Source organism: Embiotoca jacksoni, unplaced genomic scaffold, assembly GCF_022577435.1.
Source record: "Embiotoca jacksoni isolate LCO1_2020_lvr unplaced genomic scaffold, fEmbJac1.0.p SCAF_4, whole genome shotgun sequence".
Lineage (NCBI taxonomy): Eukaryota > Metazoa > Chordata > Actinopteri > Embiotocidae > Embiotoca > Embiotoca jacksoni.
The window spans coordinates 20,212,953-20,235,612 of NW_027185392.1; the positions used below are offsets into that span (position 1 = coordinate 20,212,953).

The 22,660-nt window shown below is 40.3% G+C and overlaps 1 protein-coding gene across 1 annotated transcript in view; it reads left to right on the forward strand.

The window, feature by feature from the left end:
- LOC138208799 (voltage-dependent T-type calcium channel subunit alpha-1I-like) overlaps nucleotides 1–22,660 on the forward strand; it is a 139,823-nt gene that overhangs the window by 44,845 nt on the left and 72,318 nt on the right. The window contains exons 6-10 of the mRNA XM_069166920.1: nucleotides 1,194–1,286; nucleotides 10,003–10,342; nucleotides 10,433–10,833; nucleotides 18,817–18,968; nucleotides 21,182–21,367. Coding sequence (XP_069023021.1) covers nucleotides 1,194–1,286; nucleotides 10,003–10,342; nucleotides 10,433–10,833; nucleotides 18,817–18,968; nucleotides 21,182–21,367 — 1,172 coding nt within the window. The remainder of the gene's footprint in view (nucleotides 1–1,193; nucleotides 1,287–10,002; nucleotides 10,343–10,432; nucleotides 10,834–18,816; nucleotides 18,969–21,181; nucleotides 21,368–22,660) is intronic.

Sequence of the window (22,660 nt, forward strand, 5' to 3'; positions counted from 1 at the left end):
GGTCAGACTATTTCTTGATCAGAAACAGTTGCCAGGCGACCACTGAAGACTCCACTGAGTTACTATTCCCAGCCAAGAAACAGTCTAGTGCAGAGGTCTTCAACAGGGGGTCCGCGACCCCCAGGGGGTCCGCGGAGGTACTGCAGGGGGTCGGTGAAATCTTTGGTTGATTAGACAAGTTTTCATATTTATTTATTTTTTTCCCAAAAAAATGTCCACAAATTTAAATGTCTTTAAATACACATTAACATGAATCCAACATATTGTAGCAAATTAATAAATGGAGGCAGAAGATGTTATCTTTCAGTCAGAAATGCACACATTCAGAGACACACAGGAGCTCTCTCAAGCTGGACACCGGGTCACTCACAACACGAGACTCGCCTGGACATGTCCCTCCAAGCCTCCTGCACTCCTCCACTTTAATATAAAAACACAATTGTATGCAATATACATAGTAGGGGAACCCTGCTCCATCTCTCTGTCAGTTTGGGGGTCCTTGGCCTGAAAAACGTTGAAGACCCCTGGTCTAGTGCATAACACCACATAACAGTGCAAATCATAATTTTTAGGTCTTTAGTTTTTTTTTTACATATAAAAAAATATGACATTCTGTATAACATGTTTATATAACAGCTTTAGAGGTCGAAGGTGTTTCATTCCCGGACCATTATCCACTGTTCCAGTGCTGGAGAATGGTCTGACTGCACCCATATCATTCATAGGGGAGATACTCTTTGGCTTGTTTGTATTTCTTTAACCTAATCCAATTGTCTTGAGCAGCGCTAAAACCAGGATGCCTTTGCAAAATAGTGTTTGGGGCGAACTTGGTTGATTATTTGCACATGGGCAAGCGATCCCCTCAAAATCCCCTGAAAAAATGTTGTCAAACTTGTAATTTTCAGCGTGTAGGCTGTTACTGTAGCCAGTGGCAGGTTTTTACCAACACTCTTCATCCAGTGAGCCAGACTACCTTCAGACAGAGCCAGGCTAGCTGTTTCCCCCTGTTTCCAAACTTATGGTAAGCAAACATACCCATCCGCCTGCTGAAGCTTTCCTGTGTATTTTAATCACATGTTCCCATAAGCAAGCCAATAAGTTAATATTCCAAAATGTTGAACTCTTCCATTTTTAACCCTCAGATCATATTTCTTGTGGATTGAGCTCACTGTCACCCCTTTTCCTGACTGTAGGTGATCACTCTGGAAGGCTGGGTGGAGATCATGTACTACGTGATGGACGCTCATTCCTTCTATAACTTCATCTACTTCATCCTACTTATCATTGTAAGTCGCACATATATATAAGGGCTTACACATTTGCTTTCAGGTATCTGTATTTACCAGGATACAGTTAAATATACACAAAATAAAGTGGATGCTTTCTCTCTTTGCATAAGACATCACTCTTGTGAGAAAGTGAAAATAGTAGGTACCGGATGTAACTCCAGTTCTATGAGTATGTGGGTAGCTCTGTAACATGCTTCCTGTTACAAAACAGACCTTCAGTACCAAAACAACTAAAGCTGATGGGATCATATTACTTTGGTGGAATCCCTTTTAACGTTGAAAAACAATGGTATTGACACATGATAACACTATAATGCATATTTATTCTCTCTCTCTCTCTCTCTCTCTCTCTCTCTCTCTCTCTCTCTCTCTCTCTCTCTATCTTTGTCTCTTCAAGTGTCTTTCTCGCTCACCTGGATGCGTACCTATACATACACACAAACACACATGGCTGTCAGTGTCACAGTAAAAGCTGAGCTAAAAATCCCTGAAGAATCCCCCTTTGTTCTGATAAAACATGTTTTAATTCCTTTAGCTTCTCTCTCCTTCTGTGTACGTGTAGGTTTTTTTTTAGGTATGTGTGTGTGTGTGTGTGTGTGTGTGTGTGCATGCGCGTGCTGCAGTTGATGTATGTGTAGATATTTTGTGTGTGTGAGCTGGTGTGTTTTTCCTCAGTATATTCCTTTTTTTTTTAGCCTGTCAGAGAGAGAGAGAGAGAGAGAGAGTGTGTGTGTGTGTGTGTGTGTGTGTGTGTGTGTGTGTGTGTGTGTGTGTGTGTGTGAAAGTGTTATCATAATGCAGCGTGACTGTCAGTCCCAGCTACTTCCCCAACCCATGGGCTGTCTTGTCTTTTTATTATACTTTTAATTGCCTATAGATTCAGACACAAGCTTTGCCTCTCTTTGCCTCCTCTCTTTCCTCATAAACACGCCCTTCATTCTGAACCCCGTCATTTCTTCTAACATCCCTCTATCTCCCTAAATCTGTCAATCTCCGCTCCCTGCACCCTACTCTTCTTCCCGTTCCCTGCCATCGATCACTCCTTCACCCTCAGCTAACTCCACCAGCTACCTCTCCCTCCTTCTTTGCCTCAGCCATTCACCTCTGGGACTCGCTCTTTTGCTTCGTCTCCTTTCATCCCTCCTTTCCTTTTATCTCTACCACCTCTCCTTACACTCCCCTGCTGCCTTCATTTCATCTCCTCTTTCTCATTGAGCTGTATACTGGGCATCATTCATGTATCTGTCACTCTACTTGTTATTCTCAGTCACGCAGAAACACACACACATCCAAATTTATTTACACACACACACACCCAGAAAAGGGCACATTTACATGCTCTTTCTGCAGATTTGCTTTGGACTTTGCTTCCACATCAAGCCATTAAATTGCCTCGCTACAGATAATTTGTGATATAATAGTTGCGTTTTGATGTGAAAACAGCACCGAGAAAGGATAGAAAGAGGAGGAAAGAAAGGGAGGAAATAACCAAAGGCAGGAGTAAGCGTTGTTGGAGAGTAAGAAACGAAAAAAAGATGATGAAATGGGTGAGAAAAATAAGATGGAGAGGGGGATAGTTAGATGGAAATGAGGATGAGGAGTGCAAAGCAGGGAGAAAGACGGCAGGGACTCTCAACAGAGTGGGTGATGAAGAGGGGAGATTTGAAAGAAGGAGGGGTGGATCGATGAGGAGAAGAAGGCAGGAGGTGGAGGAGATGGACTGGAGAGTCGGCATGAAATCAGAGAGAGGATTGGAAGAGGAAGAGGAGGGGACCACATGTTGGTGTGTCTCTTTGATCTTAAATTAAATATTATTAATTAAAGTGAATCCCTCAGCATGTCCTCTGAGCTCACATGGTTGGAGCAGACACACTGATCACAGCATCAGGTTTAACGGTGTGTCATACAATATGTCCCCCAACCCTCAGAATTAAAATGCCCTACTATGATAGTCAGGCCGGGGAAGTTTATATATGCAGGGCAGCACCTTTCAGGAACAGGCAGTTTAACACTGTTTATTTGGCCTGTCAAAAAAAAGTGAATCATACACACAGCATAAGATAATGGCAAATAAACCTAGAGGCTAGAAACCACTGTAAAAGAAAGAAAATGTTTAAAAACAGAGACGAATATAACAGTCTAACAATCTGGATGTGGATGATCTGAAAAATGAATTGTGGGAAGGATCAGCAGAACATCTGAGAGGTCATCTACAGTAAATTAAAGGACCAGAAATGTTTCACAATTTATCTCTATTGTCACATTATTCTAACACATTAATAAAAATAAAAAAAGTGCTGCACAGATATCACTGCAAATGTGTTCTTTAAATCCATCTAAAATAGTCAAAAACGTGACAAATTATTTAATGATGACTACAATTTAGAAACATAACATTAGCTCTAATATTATATTTTAAGCCAAAAATGTCTGTCCAATTAAAATAAGAATTGCCGGTCCAACATACAGTAGCCTATGCAAGAAATGGGTAACAGATATGTATGTCAAAGCTTCAAAGTCTGTAGTTCTTGAATGCTAATTAACTGTCACGCTACATGTAAGGGGACCAGGCTTCATGTTGTTGTTATACATTTGATTCGGTTAGTTTTGGTTGCGCATTGCAATCTTGCAAACGGATTGAAAAACTTGGCATGACATCTTCTTCCTGCTGTCGTCATGGGCTGCGTCTCTCTGGTTGGTCGTGTCCGATGTCAGCGGGTTGTCGATGCGGCCAGCTGCCTTTATCGTTTGAATACACAAAAATAAATGAACACATATATTTTTTTGCCACTATGTTATTATTATTATTATTATTATGTCATTGCTACCAGCACTTATTTTCATCTCAGACAAAACAAACAAATTAAGTTTTGGCATTTTCTTGTTTTTAATGTTTTTTTCCCCACTTTTTTCACTGTTTTCTTCATCAGACCAAATTACAAATGAATACTGTGTCTCCTTTTCTACCACAGATCTTTTTTCTTTTTTTTTCCCATTTTGTTTCTTTTTCTTCTATCGTTTAATGGGTGACAACAACCTTCCTTTGGTGTCTTTTAAATCAGAGAAGAGCTAACAACTAGAAAGTTGTAGCCCAATGGTGCAAAAAATAGGACTTGAAGTTCAAGGATTTAGGAACATTTTAGCATAAACCATATCTGATATTTGTAGATGATTTCATATGGAGGCATCTATAAAATCCAAGTCTTAACAAAATTATCCTCCAAGTTCTGAAAATCAACGTTGTTGCTCAAATGACAGCACAAATGTTTCTTCATGTCTCTGCAGACATCCCTGAGACACTCTCGAATCGAGGAAGCAAATCTCCACTATTTAAAATTTCTGAAAATGAATTACGATTCATCATGTTGTAGACTAAGTGTCTTAGCAGGATTTTACTGCCTGCAGTTGTTGCATATCTGTCTTTTCTTTTACCCCACAGAGAAACGATTTGACAGTCAGGCTCTTGTCGGCTTTGTTACACCACATTTCAAGGCTTGTCTACCAAACAGACTTAGTGGGGGGAAGCGATTTAAGCGTTGCTATTCACATGTTAAAAGTTCTGTTCATATCCTAATTTGTCCTTGTCTCACTGGCAGACAGATGAGGAGACTTTTAATTATGTTTTTTGTTAATACTGCATGACATGGGTATTGAAAGATGAGGCAGCGAGCGAGAGACCGCGAGAGACGAGTTCACGTCGTATTTAGATGCTTTGACAATTTCACTCACGTAGCATTCATCCAGATCGAGTGTGTTGAATTGAATTTAATTGAGAGAGAGAGGTAGAGTGGGATGAAGAGTGAGTGATATGGAAGTGCTAGAAGGGAGCTAGATGAGAAGAGCGATGAGAGAGAGAGTGACAGATGGAGAGACAGATGAAAAAAGTGAGATAAAGACGGAGTGAGTTAGAGAAATGTTGTGTCGTGATTACCACCATGGAGGACAGTTTCGACAAGATGACTCGGTGGAATTAAAGGCTTTGAAGGGAAAATAGCTCGGCCGTGTGGAATTAAGGTTTAACATCCGTAAATGTCATCCTCAACCTGTTTTGTTACAGAGGCGCACTGTGCGGTAAGCCTCTTCATTTGACACTGTTTAATCTCCCTCTTTGTGTCGCCTAGCCTTCGTATTAACATGCGGCCCATACACAGATCTGATCAGTAATGCCATGTAATGACCTGACCTGTCACAATCCTCAGGAGGAGGCGCAGACATTTTGGTCATCAGCAGAACGCACTTGGAATATGTGCTTTTTATTTTTTTTTAGCTCTTAATCTTATTTCATTTAGTTCATTTTGCCAAAACCACTGCCAAGGAAAGTAACACACACACACACACACACACACACACACACACACACACACACACACACACACACACACACACACACACACACACACACACACACACACACACATTTGACATGATATCTACTGACAAAGTTGGTTAATATGTTAGCAGTTGCCTTCTTACACAACCAGCAAACATAGTGCAGGGTTAGTATTCATTAAAAGTCATGTTTCTGTCCGTTTCATGAATAGAAGTTACAAACAGACTATTCAGCTTTTTAGCTGTTAGGTGTTTGAATTTCTTCACATGCTCAGCAACATAATGATGGAGTGTCACGGTATCACATCTAAAGCCTCCAAGGCCTTGGACACACTGTGGCGTGTTTTCATTTCGGCGTCTATATTAATGGATGAGAGCAGCCTCACTGCCTGCTGAGACGTGCGCTTCACCTTCGTGCGTGCAGTATCATTTATAAACTACACTCGACACCTATTTTTTTCACGCAAGCCGCACACAGTTCCCAGCAAAAATATACAGGCAAACGAACTGTGATCACATTTGTGCTGTATAATCATCACAGGAACCAAGTGTAGGCTGTCATTAAACCATGGGGACACGGGTGAGGGGCGGAGCTTTCCCCGCTGCTCTCCATCCCTCTCTCACCGTCTCACTGTCTCGGTGTGAGTTAACAAAGACCCTGTACCTGCGTTTTGGTTACAATTTATCGTCACCCTCAGATAAACCGTACTGATGGCCATTATCAAAGAGAAGCTGTCTGATTCAATGGGAGGACCCGACCTGGTGCTGCAGCACCGCAGCCGACACGCAGCCAGCGTGGACTCGCACAGGCAACCGAGCTGCAGCTGAGCGGTGCGTGACCGGTGACACGCTGCACAGCCAGAGCGTCCGCAGCCTAACACACCCGACGGTGCACTGCAGAGTAGAGAAGCCCAATTTGAGGTTCGCGGGCCAAGTTTGTGTCCTTCATTGTTTTGGCCCACTGCAGCATTTGAAGCTTGAGCCTACTCTCCTTAATCTTAAATGCTGTAGAATCCGAACCAGAATTTGAGGCAGGTTAAAGGAACACGAGTTTCACAGCATTTTTACAGCTAGTGCTGTTAAGCTTGCCAATTCAGTTACATTGGTCTACGTCTTATCTATGAAGACTGATGGTATTGTCTCTACTTCTATGCTGTTAGTCCTATCCATATTAATTTTGTGTCCAATCATAGAAAATAATGATAACAATCTGTGCACTAGAAGATGATAATAATAAGACAAAAAAGTTATGTTCTGTCTCGTGTAGGTTTGAAAAGTAAGGTGCCTTAGGTTGAGGTGCCAAAAAGTTAGGTTTAGGAAATGATCATGGCCCGGGTTTAAATTACTAGTCTTAAGTAAGTACAGTACTTCCATCACTGAAGTTACTTACCATATTGTACATAAATTATGCTATGTAGCTTACTTAGATTACTTGGACTCAGACCTCGGTCTCCCGGGTGAAAGTCCTTGGTTTCATCCAACCACCCTTAACTTCCACCCTTGGTGGACTTTGACACTTCATCACATGACCTCCTTCTTCAACCCTGGCCATGCATGCATGGACTTTTCACGCCTAGTCGAGGCAAAACACGGTACCCTCTCGTGGACTGACGGGTGTATGACATGCTGGTGTGTGACATTAGATCTGTGTGTTTGTAGTTTGGTCTTAGTGTTTGTCACTGTATGCAGTGCTTTATCGCATCACATTTTACCCTGTAAAAAACATACTGGTTCTTTCTCTTGTTCAGTCTCAGACTCACACACACAGTGCATCAATTCACTGTCATTGACACATACTCATTGCCTCTCACACATAGTCTCTGCTGCAAACACTAAAACTTCACACACACACACACACACACACACACACACACACACACACACACACACACACACACACACACACACACACACACACACATGCACACAGACACACTCAACTCTAATTGTATTTCAGCCGCTCCAGTAGAGTGTAAGTATAAATATTTGATGGGATCAGCGAAGGTGCTGAATGGGTGCTGGGACCCACTGCCTCCCTTTCTGTCCACGAGCCTCGTGAGGAGCCCTGAAAAACATCCAGTCTGACCAGAACTCTCTGCGTTGAATCGATGATACACAAAAAAACACTCTATTGCACAGCGGAATACTTTGGACACACACATCTAGCCTCTCTTCTGTAGACTCCGTCACAGCGGTTCAGATGGAGAGGGGTTATCAGCCTCACAATCACTCTTGATCACAGCCCCGGAGAGCAGTAGAATTTCTCCCCTGCTCTGCCTCTTTGTGTTCCCTCGCCTCCTCTTTTTCCACATCAGCTCTGCTTCTCTAAGTGACCTTGCTCTTTTCCTTCTCTCTTTTTTTTCTATCTCCTTCTATATCTGTTTCACCCGCTGTTATCAAAGGCAAGTCTTACAACATCAATCATTCAGAACTGCATACGCTTCAGTTTTCTAAAACACATCTGAAAAAAATAATACATCTATATGAAAGTTTAAGCAATGGCTGCATGAACATTTGATTATCTAAGATTAAGCAATGAATACGGTTTTAGATAAAGATGTTATTATATGAGTTTAACAGTAACGTAAAGGGATGATGATGGACAAAGTGGGCAAAAATAATAGATCATTTTTTCCTCTTCTGGTACCAAGTCTTTCCCTTGAATACTTGAACACACCAGACCTTCTTTTGCTAACTACCACTTCATTATTCATCAAGGATAACAACATTCAAGGCCAGGTTTCAGTTGCCCATCCAGTTATCTCTCAAACTTTTCCTAACACGGCAAGTCTGTGCGCAAGCATCGGTAATACGGTGAGTAGCTGTACGGGTTTCTGGGTTTGGACTTTGGCATTGATTGTTCCCATCAACAAAGAGCTGCAACATTAAAGAAACCTTTTGGAATTACTATAAACTCCCCAATTTGTTTATTTTTATTTTAGAAGGGAATGCAAACTGTGTAGATGATCAGTGACAGGCGGAGCAGTTAGACAGCCACCTGCAGAGTTTCACAAATGACTCCCCTTAATTTACAACTGTGTGATAACGGCTCTACAGCCTTGGTTACAGTTTGTTAGGTTTCAACAATAGATGAGAAAAAACTTGGTACCTTTAAGGTTTGTTCTTATGGTGCGTTCATGAGCAGCTGGGGAACGTGAACTTGCCATCCTCTGAGTGGGAATATACACCTGTCAAACTGGGAATAATCCATTATGAAAGTGGGATGTTTCTGAGAGCTCTGAGAAGTAGGTTTGACGTCACTTAAAATTTGAGCCAACCATATGTTGGCCAGCTGATTTTATCAGCTGATATTGGCTTATCACAGATATATCGGTATGGGTGTATATGTTTGCTGATATGCAATATGATACCCAAAATGACTTTTTTTTTTTTTTTTTTTTGCAGAACTTTTTTAATGCAGAAAAATATATGCGTGTTCAATAAGAAATTGTTCACATTGTGTTTTTGGATAGTTATTCATAATAATTAAATTCCCAGTAAAGTTTACTGTTTCAGTGCACTGATGTCAGTTTTAGCAATCAACTGCAAAATACCCTCCCCCCTACTACGTAGTCTATCTTTGTCACAAATGTCAAAAGTGTTTGATAACCAAATTTGATATCAGTCAAGATATTGATCCTTTATCCCTTATTGATATCCCTGATATTAATATTGATATCTGGGCTTCGCTTGACAGGACAACATTTGTTGTGTACTTGTTCGATGTGAATTAGACCTAATCTAAGATTTATCTCTCACGAAAAAAAAATATTAGGACATAGATTTACAACAGCATCAAGGCAGTAAAGTAAATCTCTCCTCTCCCACGAGTTCAGTGTTGGTTGGTCTTCACACTGATTCGGTGTTAGGTGCTGGTATTAGTATCAAAATGCTCTCAAGAGAACAGACAGGAGTTACAGTCAATGTGTCACTGAACACGCTGCAACTTAGTTTGCAAGCATACTGTACAATGTGTTATGTCTGGAAGTGTCAAGGCAAGTGGGCTAACAGGCTATAGGTAGCAACAACTAAAGTGCTCTGGCGTCAAGCCATCTTGCTGAGTGTTCTTTTATTTGGTGTGATTAGCTGGCAGAAGCTGCCCGCGAACAGATTACATCATGGGTCAAGGACAATTTCCTGCTAGAGTTTTCAAGAGCTGCAGATTAAATTTGAAAATGAAGAATACTCTTTTTATTGGTCTGGTTTAAGATGAGATTATATACCTTTAAGAGACAAACAATTCACATCTCAACCACAGTATTGTGAAAAATGAAGTGTAATCAGTTTGGGATCCCAGACAGTGATGGAAACAGCATTAGGCGGTCGAGCAGCCTTTACCTGTTAGCTTTCTTATTTACTGTATGTGTGCCTCTCATCATCCAAGGTTGGATCCTTCTTCATGATCAACCTGTGCCTCGTGGTCATCGCCACCCAGTTCTCAGAGACCAAGCAGAGGGAGCATCAGCTGATGCAGGAGCAGCGAGCTCGGTGTTCGTCCTCCTCCACGCTGGCCAGTGAACCCGGGGACTGCTACGAAGCGCTCTTCCAGCTGGTCTGCCACATCCTCCGCAAGGCCAAGAGACAAACTATCGCCCTTTTCAACACCCTGCGGGGGAAACCCCGCGGCTTTCACGGTGTTGGAAGAGGGAGAGGAAGAGGGGACGGGAGGGAGAGGAAGGCCAATGGACGGGGAGGACGGGAGAGGAGAGCGGTGCCGAGGCACGGTATGTAACTGTGAATATTTTCAAATGAAGAAATATTCAAATCCATTCTTTACACTCACCCTTTAACACCCACCATTTGCATCATGTCAGGTCCCCCCTGCCCCCATCATAACAAAGTGGACCACGCCTCACCTGCTGAGCCCATGGCCCTCACTGCCGCCTCGGCCGCAGACGGATGCCCTCAGTGTGCCGCCGCGCTCACACTTAGAGACGGGGTGGGACCGGCTCGCAGTGCAGCCAACGACGAAGCAGAGGAGGGAGCCGTGGAGGAAACGGACAGGGAGGGGGTGCAGTCTGATGGGAAAGAAAAGGGCAACAAAGGCCACGACGGGACCAATCTGGGTTGCAGTCCAAAGAAACAATGCAAAGAGCTGTGGTGCGCGATTAGGAGGAAGCTGTGGAGCATCGTGGAGAGCAAATACTTCAACCGAGGCATCATGATCGCCATCCTGATCAACACCATCAGCATGGGTATCGAGCACCACGAGCAGGTACAGCTAGCAGTCTTTCTGTTTCAAGTACTTCTTTCTGTCACCACTCCATTCATTTATTCTCTTCCATTTGTGCACTAGATGTTTAATTCTCTCTTCTCTTAGTCTCTCTTTTAAACCTCTTAAAAGTCTCTATTACTCCAAGAACTCTGCTCATCAAGTTAATAAACATTTACAACATATTACATTACATTACATTTCATTTAGCTGACGCTTTTATCCAAAGCAACTTACAATAAGTGCATTTCAACCATGAGGGTACAAAACCCAACAACAAGAATCAAGAAAATACAATTTATTCAAGAAAGCCAAACTACAAAGTGCTATCAGTAAATGCCATTTTAAGCGCTACTAAAGATCTACTATTCAAGGTAAAGTCGGAAGAGATGTATATTGATATACTGTGACATAACACACCCGAAATCTCAGCCATAACTTTGACATACAGTTACAGCACCAATTAAGAAGGGCTGCGCGATACGGATTAAAAACAAAAGGGTATATCAAGTGCAATGAAGCGGGGAATACTTGGTCACAAAGGTTATAGCTTCCCCCGGCTTCACGCACATCACAGTGCTGTGTACATGAGAAGTCTCTGAAGGACCTATGTGAGCTTATTGAAAAGTAAAGGAGTCTAACTTTACTTTTTGTTTTGTCGTGCATTTGAGTCCAACATCCCTTAAAATGAGATGTTAGAAGTAATGTTGTTGTCATTTAGTTGCCTCTTTAGATATTGATATCCATTAACCATGTATCAGCAAGCTAATGGTGTACATTAATTGGGGAATCCATTGCAGTTAAAAGTAAAGGATGAAGTAAAGGAAAGTCATTTTTTAGATTCACAAGCCTCTCTCCCTCTGCAGCCATGTTGCTTACACTTCAATTCTATTTTGTATTTATGTAGCGCCAAATCACAACACCAGTTATTTCAAGGCACTTGACACAGTAAAGTCCTTACAGCAGAACATTATACAGAGGAACCCAACCTTTCAACATTTCCCACATAAGCTAGGAGGGAAAAAAAAACGTCCCTTTATGGGAGGAAAAGCCTCCGACAGAACCAGGCTCAGAGGTGGGCGGCCATCTGCTTCGACAGTGTGACTCCACAGTCTTTTAGTTTCTCTCCCCGTCACTCTTTGTCCAAACTCCTTCGCGGTGTAAAGCTCACTATTTTCTCTCTCCTGTGCATCAATCATTCTTCCTTACACACCCCTTCCTCCATTTGCCTTCATGACACCTGTGAAATCGGATTCCCCAGCCTCCAGGACAGACCTGTGTGCACTCAGGTTAGGCAGCAGGATGTTGGTCGGCTCATGAGAAAATGATCACATTTTGCAACGTTGGATCAGATCACATTCACCAAGTTCTCCAGGCAATAACAGAAATGATGCGCCATGTTTTCTTTTACTCCCCCCCCCCCGTTTTCTGTCTCTTTCTGTCGCTCTGCTTTCTGAACTCTTTGTCTCTCTATCAATATTTCTCGCTATACCATCGCCCACTCACGCCTGCCACCGCCGCAGTGGTGGGTCGTCTCTCATCGCAGGGGCGGCTAAAAATAGAGAGACATAACTAGATAGGCAGAGAGACTTTGCTGCTTTAATGGGGAGGAAATAGTGAGCTGGGATGTCTGTGCTTCCACTGGCTGCTTAGCAAACTGGAGTCATGCCTCCTTCTGTTTGAACAGCAGTATCAGAGGCTTAATCCGTCTCGTCACTGTGAGCCTCTTCCTGTAGAGAGGTGCTATAGGTGTCCTACGACACCTTTGGCCTATGGTTCTTTAAATCGCAGGGTTTTTAGCAGGTATGATTTAGTTCCACCAGCTACTTGGACCAGAAGTAATCTGGATACCGTAGTTCAATTTCAAAACAAACCAGTTTATTTCAAAGAGAGTAAAAGATAAGGTGTCCTCTGCTTTCTCTCATTATGTGTTTAGATTCACAGGCATCATATTTTTAGAAACATGCCTCTATATTAATAACTACAGTAACATTGCCATTATCATTGTTGATATCATTATGTTATCATTATGTCTTTGAATAGATATTACAGGTAAATGAAAGTTTAAAAGTAATTTTGTAAGGACCAAAAATGTTTGACTTTATTGAACAACTTGCTAGAAACTGGTATCAAGTTGCCACCAGTTAAGAGTGAAGCGGGGTATTTGTGCACAAATTCTTAAGCTCTTAAAGATAAAGAAAGAAAAATGTCTCGTATCACTCAAGGAAGGAATCTGTGGCATTGCTAAGCAGAATGTTACTTTTTACTTACTTCTTTTTTTGTGGTTTTCTCAAAAGGTCTGTTTGACTGAAAGACCGTCAATGAGGTGTTTGCAGTGTAGATACGTGCAGAAGTTTGTTTGCTTTCATTTACATTATCAACAGTGAGACTATTTTTTTTTCTCCTGAACAACAGCTGCAGGTGGTAGTTACATTACTGTGCTCACATTACGCACTGTGTTGACCTTTATTATAAACCTATTAAAATGTTTATCATGCCACAGATAGTCTGAAACATTTTCAAAAGTTGTAATATATAACTGAAGTTTGCTAACTTTATCTTATATTAGCTAGCCCACTATTATCTATTAGGTTAATATAAGATACATAGTTTAATTTTTAGATTAAACTTTCATTCTAACATTGAAATATAAATTGTTGTAAATGTTAATTCATACAAGAAGTAAAGGACTATAGCATTTTTATCAATTCCAAGTGCACCTCAAACTGCTCGAGAGCAAAACTCCCAGTTACTTTTTAGACGTCGTTGTTTTGTGCATTACTGAATCACATAAAACTCTGCAAATTGCATGAGTATTTTTGAGAAAGGCCACTGCAAAATAAAGCATTTTTGACAACAAAAAAGCTCTCAGAAATCCTGGAGAACTTGAATAACCTCCAACTGTCATTTGTAGTTGCTTCAGATCCGACCTGCTCATTTTTCAGGAAGAATTGTGGACAATTTTTTTCTCACAGATCTGCCTCAGCTCAGACATCTTCTTAGGATGTTCATCCAATGTTATTTCATTATTAGGACTCCAAGTTTACGAACTCCAATCGGTTTTTGCGGATGTCTTTAGAAAAAGGGTTCAGACTTACACTGTGACTATTTGAACGATACATTCAACATTGGCAATACAATTATTTATTTGTATTTGTGTGTTATTTGAAACAGATTCTTCATAATTATGACTTAGACTGAGATCTGACCATTTTATAAGATACATTTATACATAAGATAATTCTAATGTATTCACCTATTTCTCTTGACACTCAAGATCCCCCATTGAACAGGATGAATTGCTCAAGTGAAAAGACACTTCAGAGATTTCAACAGCTGTTTGGGAATTAATAATGCATCAGCATGACGAGCACTTTGTAGATTAAACAGGGATGGATGGAGATCAAACAACGCTGCTAAATGATTGTCTTTCTCTGCCAAAATGTCAAGATTAAAACCAAAAGGAAATGACGGGAGTGATGTTGTGGGAGCAGTCTGGTCAGACACGCTTTCAGATTGTTTGGCAGTCAAATGCAAATTGATATCACCTCAGAACAGGCACCTACTGTAGTTGGTAACCATAAGCAAATGTAGATCTTCATTCAAGATTCAATTCATAGGGTTGTGCAGGTCTTAGAATAGGGAATTAGAGCCATGTAAAAGATGTGGTGTCTGTGTCCAAAAAGTGTGTTGATAATAAATATAACCTTCCACCATTACTGTAGAATTACTGGAAAATCAATAAGCAGAGGTTAAAGCATCTGATGGTTGTTCACATGATCACTGCTGCTGAAGTATTAAAAGCCTCTAATTAAAGAGATGATTTTACTCAGAATGGGTAACAAATAAATTGGCTTTAACAGTCAGAAACATTAGAGACTCTGGGATTGCTTTGATTTACATAATCACATTGGTGATATTTATGCATGATACCACAGCAAATGGTTTTAGTTAATTACTATGTAGGAATGTTATGTAAAACAGCCAAAAATGTGTTGCACCACAGGGGTAAGACTCGCTGTGCTTCAGATGCTAAAAGCATTGGAGCAATGAAAAGGCTAAAAAGGCCGAGCTTGTTGCAAAAAGTCATGAAAGAGTTCAACTATGGGATCATCACGAGAGTGTTCTTTTTACGAATCAACAAATAAAAGTCATTAAGTTCCACTTAACCATAACTAAGAATGATTTGTGAGTAGGTTTTCTGACCGGCCGCTTTTCTGGGTAAGTCTTAAGTTTTGGCAACTAAAACTACTTTGTTGAAGTTTGTGAACGATTATTGTCATATTGTCCACAGGGCTTAAATCTATTGAAAAATGAGTTCTTATTTGTAATATCTCTGTCTTTCAAAGGTTTTTAAAATGCTACAGACACGGCCAATAAGATTTATGCTTTGTTTTCTTGCTTTTAAAAGAAGAACTCTATTCTTTATAAAGATTGACTCTTTATGAAGAATACACATTTGTACTTTTTATAAAGCTGCAGACAATATGGCAGCAATATATTTGTATTGTTTCAGCTGGAAAAGTAAATAAATACCAGTCAATCCATTGATTTTGGAATTGGAGATTTTCTTAATCCACTTGACGTCTCTTTAGCTTCGAGAGACATTGTAAAGCTTGTTTTTTGCTAGTTTTTCCGTGGCCCACCGACCCACAGTGCAACATGAGGCTGGACTGAGTTCATGTAATCTAGGTGCAGTCCATCACAGCTCATGCTGTCACGAACACACACAGCGGGTTTTCCTGATCCTCCCTGTCCCCATTCTACATGTTGCCAAGGTTACCCATATGGATTATCTATGATCAGGATTGACACTCCTCTTTGCTTACATCCTTATCTTTGATTGTTCAGCCTGATTTGCAGGCAGCCTCTGGCACACCATAGAAAAATTCCAAAGAGCCATAAATTGAGGAAAAATAAACATCTTTTGTTATTTGTCTGGTTCTGTTTTGGCTTCGCTCACAGTGATTTTCAACTATGATAGACACAATAAAAGCTAGTCATAACAATATTAATAAAATGAGCTGTACTAATGCTTTTGGCATTGAAGTACAGTTAGCCAGGATGCTGCAAAAAAGTCCTGCACCTTCTAAAGTTGTTTTGAGTCACTGTGGATGAATGTGTATTAATAAAATGGCCCAAAGTGAATATAGGTTTTATATTTAGTGTTGAATCATTTGGCATCAGTGACCCCAACATTTACATTTAAGACCATTCACTATTGAATAATTTGTGTATTTCTATGGTATCAATTTGAATGATTCATAATGAATCTAATATTTCATGTCAACATCCATTTTATGGGATCATATTTTTCTTTCAAGATTTTTAAGGTTCTGGTTCATATTGCATACAACCAATACATGTGGTTTTAAACACACTGAAAAAGAAAACAGCTAAAAATAGATATATTATCTATGTCTATTTTGTAAATGCTAAATGTTTTCAAAATACTTAAATTTAAATCTCCAAACCTGCAGATACCCGACAACCATTCAGTAAAGATCGCAGTCATGGTAAAAAAACAGACAAACAGTGAGCTCTGGTGTCACAGTCTATCACTCAACATGCAGCCACCCACCACAACCTGCTGTGGAAGTGCAAGACACAACCGTCATGTTGCACATTTTTATATAATTTCATGAGCTTCAAGTAATGCCTGTGGCCCTCAGTAGACCTGTCTCAGGGTTCAGTAGTCCATCCGAGGTGTATATAGGATAAAATGTATGTTTTTCAGTGAGTGGCAAGTTTATAGAAAACAATGGTTACAGGCGTCTAGATATGAGTCATGTGTGGCTGGTTTTGTTGCCCAGAAATATGTCGACTGATCAATAAATCACTCGACAGAAAACTACTGTGACAGCCACAACCAGAGGACGCTTGTCAGGGAAAACCTGTACATATCTTGTTTTAGGTGTTTCAACAAAGAAATCAAATCTTTTTTCTTTTTTTTTCTGGTGATGATTTAAAGGTCACGAAAATATGACGGATTTTCACATCTCTAATACTGACATAGTAGCAGGTCTGACCTAACCTAGCCTAAAAGTATTCATGAAGTTCGGTAGTGTTCAGATCAGAGCAGTGCAGTGACCTCCACTGGTGCTTTTGTTGATCAGTTGCCGATTGATGCATGTTTTCAAATTGCTGTTCATGCAGTACAAGCTACTGGCATGACAGACATCTCAGATTTATTGACATGTCGCGTGCTGTTTGTGATGTATGCGCATACACGCAGCAGTATTAGTTAACTACTAATATATTTTTGAGTACCCTTTAGAAGTGCACCGTTAACTAAGCTCAGTCCTCGGTGTGATACCAAATCCCTGCTTTTCGCATTTTATTCCATACATTAGCCGATCGGAAACCCAATCTTTAGATCTGTTCCCGGGTCTGTAGTAATGAGACAGCGGTAATGGATCTCTCGGGGCTGCCAAAACTGTCTGCCTGGTCTGGACACTGGTGGGCATACATCATTAGCCCATGTTTTCACACTGCTAAACACTCATTAGGAGTGACAAACACACACTATGCAGCAGGAAACAGACGCACACAGATAGACATGTAAATGAAATACACACCGTGCTCATTGATTCTGGGCTGGTGAAATGTCAGAAGTGTCATTGCTGAAGTAACAGGGGAACTCTGCGGAATAGTGATGTGCTGGAAATCATGATTGTGCCAAATGTAGCCCTGTGTGTGTGTGTGTGTGTGTGTGTGTGTGTGTGTGTGTGTGTGTGTGTGTGTGTGTGTGTGTGTGTGTGTGTGTGTGTGTGTGTGTGTGTTCTTCATATTGAGCGAGACCAGACAGAAACAGAAGTGGAGATGAATTAAAATAGCATCAGACAGCTGAAAAGACAGACATCGATGCACATTTACAACTGGAGACAAATAAAAGAAACTGAAATATTGTAAAAGCATATGGTGAGAGGCAAAAAATGAATACGACCAAATGTTCCTGCCAACGTTCAAGTGTTAATGAGACCGAGTGGAGTTTTTTAAAATTGAAATTCTGGCAGTGTGTTCAAGTGTTAATTATTACTCTCATAATAAATTAATGATTGCTTTGCTGATGTCCAGGACTGAAAGGTTTCGTTACATTGTAGTTTTTCTGGCTCTCGGCAACAGATTTTTAATCTTTCAGTTTATCTTCTTGGTGAACTGAGTGAATTTTGTGTCTTTTTAATGGCAGAAATGCAGCTGTGTTGGAATGGAGCAGATATGATGGGAGGTGAGGTAGTAGAGCACAAAATACAGTATTTATAAAATATTTACAAATATCCTGGCTGGTTTACTTATTGTGTTTTAATGCTGAAATATTGACACTTCAGATCTCAACATTTGGATTCTTTCAAGGATTCTAACATGAAAAGATGAATATATAAACTCAGCTGTTGGGGTGAATTTGTATTTTATCATCAGCAGAATACAGAGTACAAAGTAATTACGATACCACCAGCTTCTAGTTCAAATAATGCTCAGTTGAAAGGAAACACCTCTTGAACTACGCCGCTATTCTGTAAATGCGTGAGCCATTTAGGTCAGTCTGAAGATGAGAAGAAAGGTGCTGCTAGGGCGAGATATTTCTATCACTGCGTCGTGTGGGGCAACATGTACAGAGAGTGTGAGCGGGAACGTTGAACACCGACTGATTCATGTTTCGTCAAAGCTTCAGTTTGTGTTTTTATGTTCAAACAACACGAGTTTCCCCCATTCTTAAAAGTATGGATTGACATTTTATTCAAATTAATTTAAGATAAAATAAGCAGGCAAAAGAAATAAATATGGTTGACATGAATTAATTGCAGCTCCCTGTTGTGTAAAGGCCTTAATGTGAAAATAAGGCGAACAAGTTGAGGCCACCGAAGCTTAGACAGATGGGAATCGCTTTAAATGGCCTCTATAAAAAGAATAAATCTTGCATTTTGTTCTTTTCTTTTTTTTTTCTCCATATTTCTTCTGTTTGACTTTGTCTCTGTGCTCTTTCAGCCAGACGAGCTCACTAATGTTCTGGAGATCTGCAACATCGTCTTCACCAGCATGTTCTCCTTGGAGATGATCCTCAAGCTCACGGCTTTCGGCTCTTTCAACTACCTGAGAAATGCCTACAATGTCTTTGATGGAGTCATTGTCATCATAAGGTAAAACTGAAATGGCATAAAACGTACATTGATTGTGATTGTTTCCTACACTCATTCATTTTTTTTCAAGGCAGACAGTAGCACCATATTTGAGCATAAATCAGTGTTAAAGATACTCGAATATAAATTGATTAATTTTAAGTTAATTGAATTCCTGGTTAATTCCCAATGTATCCTGAATACACTGTGTTGAAGTAGAAAAATGGAAACAGAAAAATAAAACTTATTTTTTTCTGTTTCCCTTTTGGATGATGACATTATTATATTTCTCAAATATTGACTGGTGTATCCCGTACCTTTTTTGGTTTGCTCTGGAAAGATATCCTGCAGTTAAATTATTCATGCTTTGTCAAGTTGTAATGTGCGCTCTACCTGGTTGAAATGTACCACCTGTATGGATTTGGATGCCAAAGCGTCAGACAGCAGAAAACAGCTTTTGCCTTTTGTTGTACTGTATGCCTCGAGCTTCACGTGAGTGGCTATGCCTTTGATCTGTTGCCTTTTTTTTTCCCCCAATTCATCTTGTTAGGCACCTTTGTCTGTGATCTCCATTATAACCTTGAGATCAAATACACATCAAAGCAACTGAAACTGAACAAGATCAAATGTTTAGCCCACCACAGAAGATACATGCTGATTGAACATATCTACATCTATCTTCTTATCCTTTGCTCCACGACCAATTTCCCTCTCTTCATCTATCTGAATGTCCTCAGATATTCATACAACGCTGCTCTGTATTTTGATGTGCTGAGTGGAGCCTTTGATAGCTGCCATTAGAAGACAAATGTCTTTAAAGACAGATTTTCCACAATGGAATGGGTCTCTGTTCATGATAAATACTGAGCAGAACACAAAGAGAAGATAAGGAAAAACTTCTGTGATCCTCTTCCTGTGGTTGCTCCGCAGCAGCAAACAGCTATTAAACATGTTTAAATAAAAGCATTAAAGGAAGAGTTTGATTTAAAATGCCCAGAACAACATTTGTCCCCTAAGTGGACCTATTAACTAGAAGATAAGATAAAACAAGAATCAGTAATGTATTCAGCTGAAATCATCCTGTGCTTAAATAAGTTGTAAGAAACAATGAGACAAAGTATCCTGTTGGTTTTAAAAGTAAATTGACGCAACAATGATTCCCTTAAAGGCCAGAGATATGATGGGGTATAATGATGATGATCAGCCATTTGTGCTCAGTCTACCTACTTCTTAGTCTTTGGTTTAAATATTTTATTATCAGAAAATGTAAACCTTACTTCCTGTTGAGGACATTTGAAATGGCAGCCCTCTATGCTCAGATTGCACCAACTGTAAGGCCCGCCTTTAATGCCAACGCATAAAGTACCAAAAAAAAAAAAAAAAAAGCACAATACACTAATGTTGCCTAAACACTAGCCAGCAGCACCACTTGAACATAAATGCTGCCCTCCTCTCTGTCTGGCCTGCACATGTCTCACAGACTCTGGTTAAAGTCAGTCATCTCAGTCACCAGCTTCTTTCCTATTGGCAGTGTGTCTGCGTACACAGCTAGTGTCCGCCCGAAGCCTTCATCAACACAGAAATGTATACATTTACTCGGATAATACTTGTACTCATCAACAGTACATTATCGGTACCAGATAGTCATTTCAGCCGAGTACTCGTCTCATCCCTGGAAATAATATAATTTTTCACTGCCGGTCAGACAGCAAAGAAGCAGGAGTAACCGTGTAGAAACGTAATGGCGGATGTGAGGTGAACCAATAAGATGGCGCAGAGTTGTCCAATCACATTAGATTAAAAAAAAACGTAAAACAATACCGATTTGCTGCCAATAAAAGAGGGAGGGCCCGGGGCACAAATCTCTGCGGAAAATCTGAAACAACCAATTGAGGATCAGCCTCAGGTCCCGTGGTTGACAAAAGTTGAAGGACTTGCAATCACTCTCGTTTGGCCGGCGCCCTGCATCAGGAAGTAGGTGCAGTTACACAAAAATTAACTAAATACAATTTGTGCCATTTGATTTAAAAACTGTCATACGTGTTTTGCATAATCAGCTTAGATCAATGTGCAGCAATACGGTTGGACCCTGTCACACCTGGTATTCAAAAATGCAAATATAAAACCTCTCTTGCTTCTCTATTTGTTATGCAAATGGACAGAATGACACTTAAATTTGTCAATAATTTACCATGTGATGGTGCTGTTGTGTTTCTTTGTGCCTCTCCCCTCAGTGTGTGTGAGATTGTTGGTCAGTCCGACGGTGGTCTGTCGGTGTTGAGGACCTTCAGACTGCTGCGGGTGTTGAAGCTGGTCCGGTTCATGCCAGCTCTGAGGAGACAGCTGGTGGTCCTGATGAAGACCATGGACAACGTGGCCACCTTCTGCATGCTACTCATGCTCTTCATCTTCATCTTCAGGTGGGTTATACACCGTAAACGGGCTGTATATTGTCTCTGTCGGCGACTCATTCTCATTCCAAAGACTACAGCTGTAGATACCTCAACTGCTCTACGTCATCCTTCTCTTTCAACTGTGTTTTTAGGTGTTTTCAGAGAGTTCAATAGAAGAGAGGTCTTTGTTTCAACCCCCATTTTTATGTATGTTTGCACTCGCTCGCCTCTGCCTTTTTTAAAGTTCTCTAGACCCACTTAAGAGCTGCCATTGAAGAGCAGAACGTCAGTGTGTTCCGCAGCAGCTATTAACCCCGCGGGCAAAATAACAAGCAGACGTTTAAACATCTGGTTAGATTTTAACATAGCAGACACTTAAAAAACCCGAGCAAGTCAACAGGACACGTGCAGATGCTCAAGCACTGACATAGCAGCGCTTTGAAAGCCTAAAAGTTATTTTAATTGGCAATCAATGGCCACAGTGCTTGGTGTCTTTTGTTTGCCTCCTTCTCATCTTTACTCACCATCACAAGCAGGTTCCTGTTATTTAGTTTTGCAAGGTGATGTGAAGAAAGATGACCTCAAGTTAACCTCAAAGCCTGTATTTATGTGTTTGTATACGTACATGCAAACACAGTCAGGACTGGGAAAATATTTAAACCCCTTCACTTCACCTTGCTCAATTTATTTTAACATGAATAATAAATGACACGTATTTTTCCATCAATCTACTTGTATTTAACCCAGATGATACATGTTGAAAAAAGCGTGTTTTTAGAAATGTTAGCACACTTATATAAAAAGTATTAAGAGTAATTGCACTTTCTGAATCCATATATTTTAATCCGCATACTGAGCTACAGTTAGGATACATTTAAAATTGGAATTAAAATGTACTCTTCATCGTTCATCAATAATATCAGTCTATTTTTTATAATCAATTATCATCTGGATAACACAATTTTAGTAATGTTATTCATGTGACAATGTTGTCCTTGAATTTGGGTTACATCAGGCATGGTTTGCAATTCATATTTTGTACAAAAGCAGAGGATAGATACCTTGTAAGGAATTATTATCTATATAACAATTGTGTGTAACCTGCACATCCCATTACTTCTAAATGTTTAGTGTGGTACTTTACAGTGACAACACAGCCACTGAACCAGATGAAATGCGATGTAACCATTATCCAGGATTGAGTCACAACATCTATATTAATAATGCCAGCCAAGAAAGTGTTACAGTACAAAAAAATAAGATGACACAAAAAGCTGCATGTAAATGAAGCTGAGACATACAGTAGAAAAGCCTTAATTA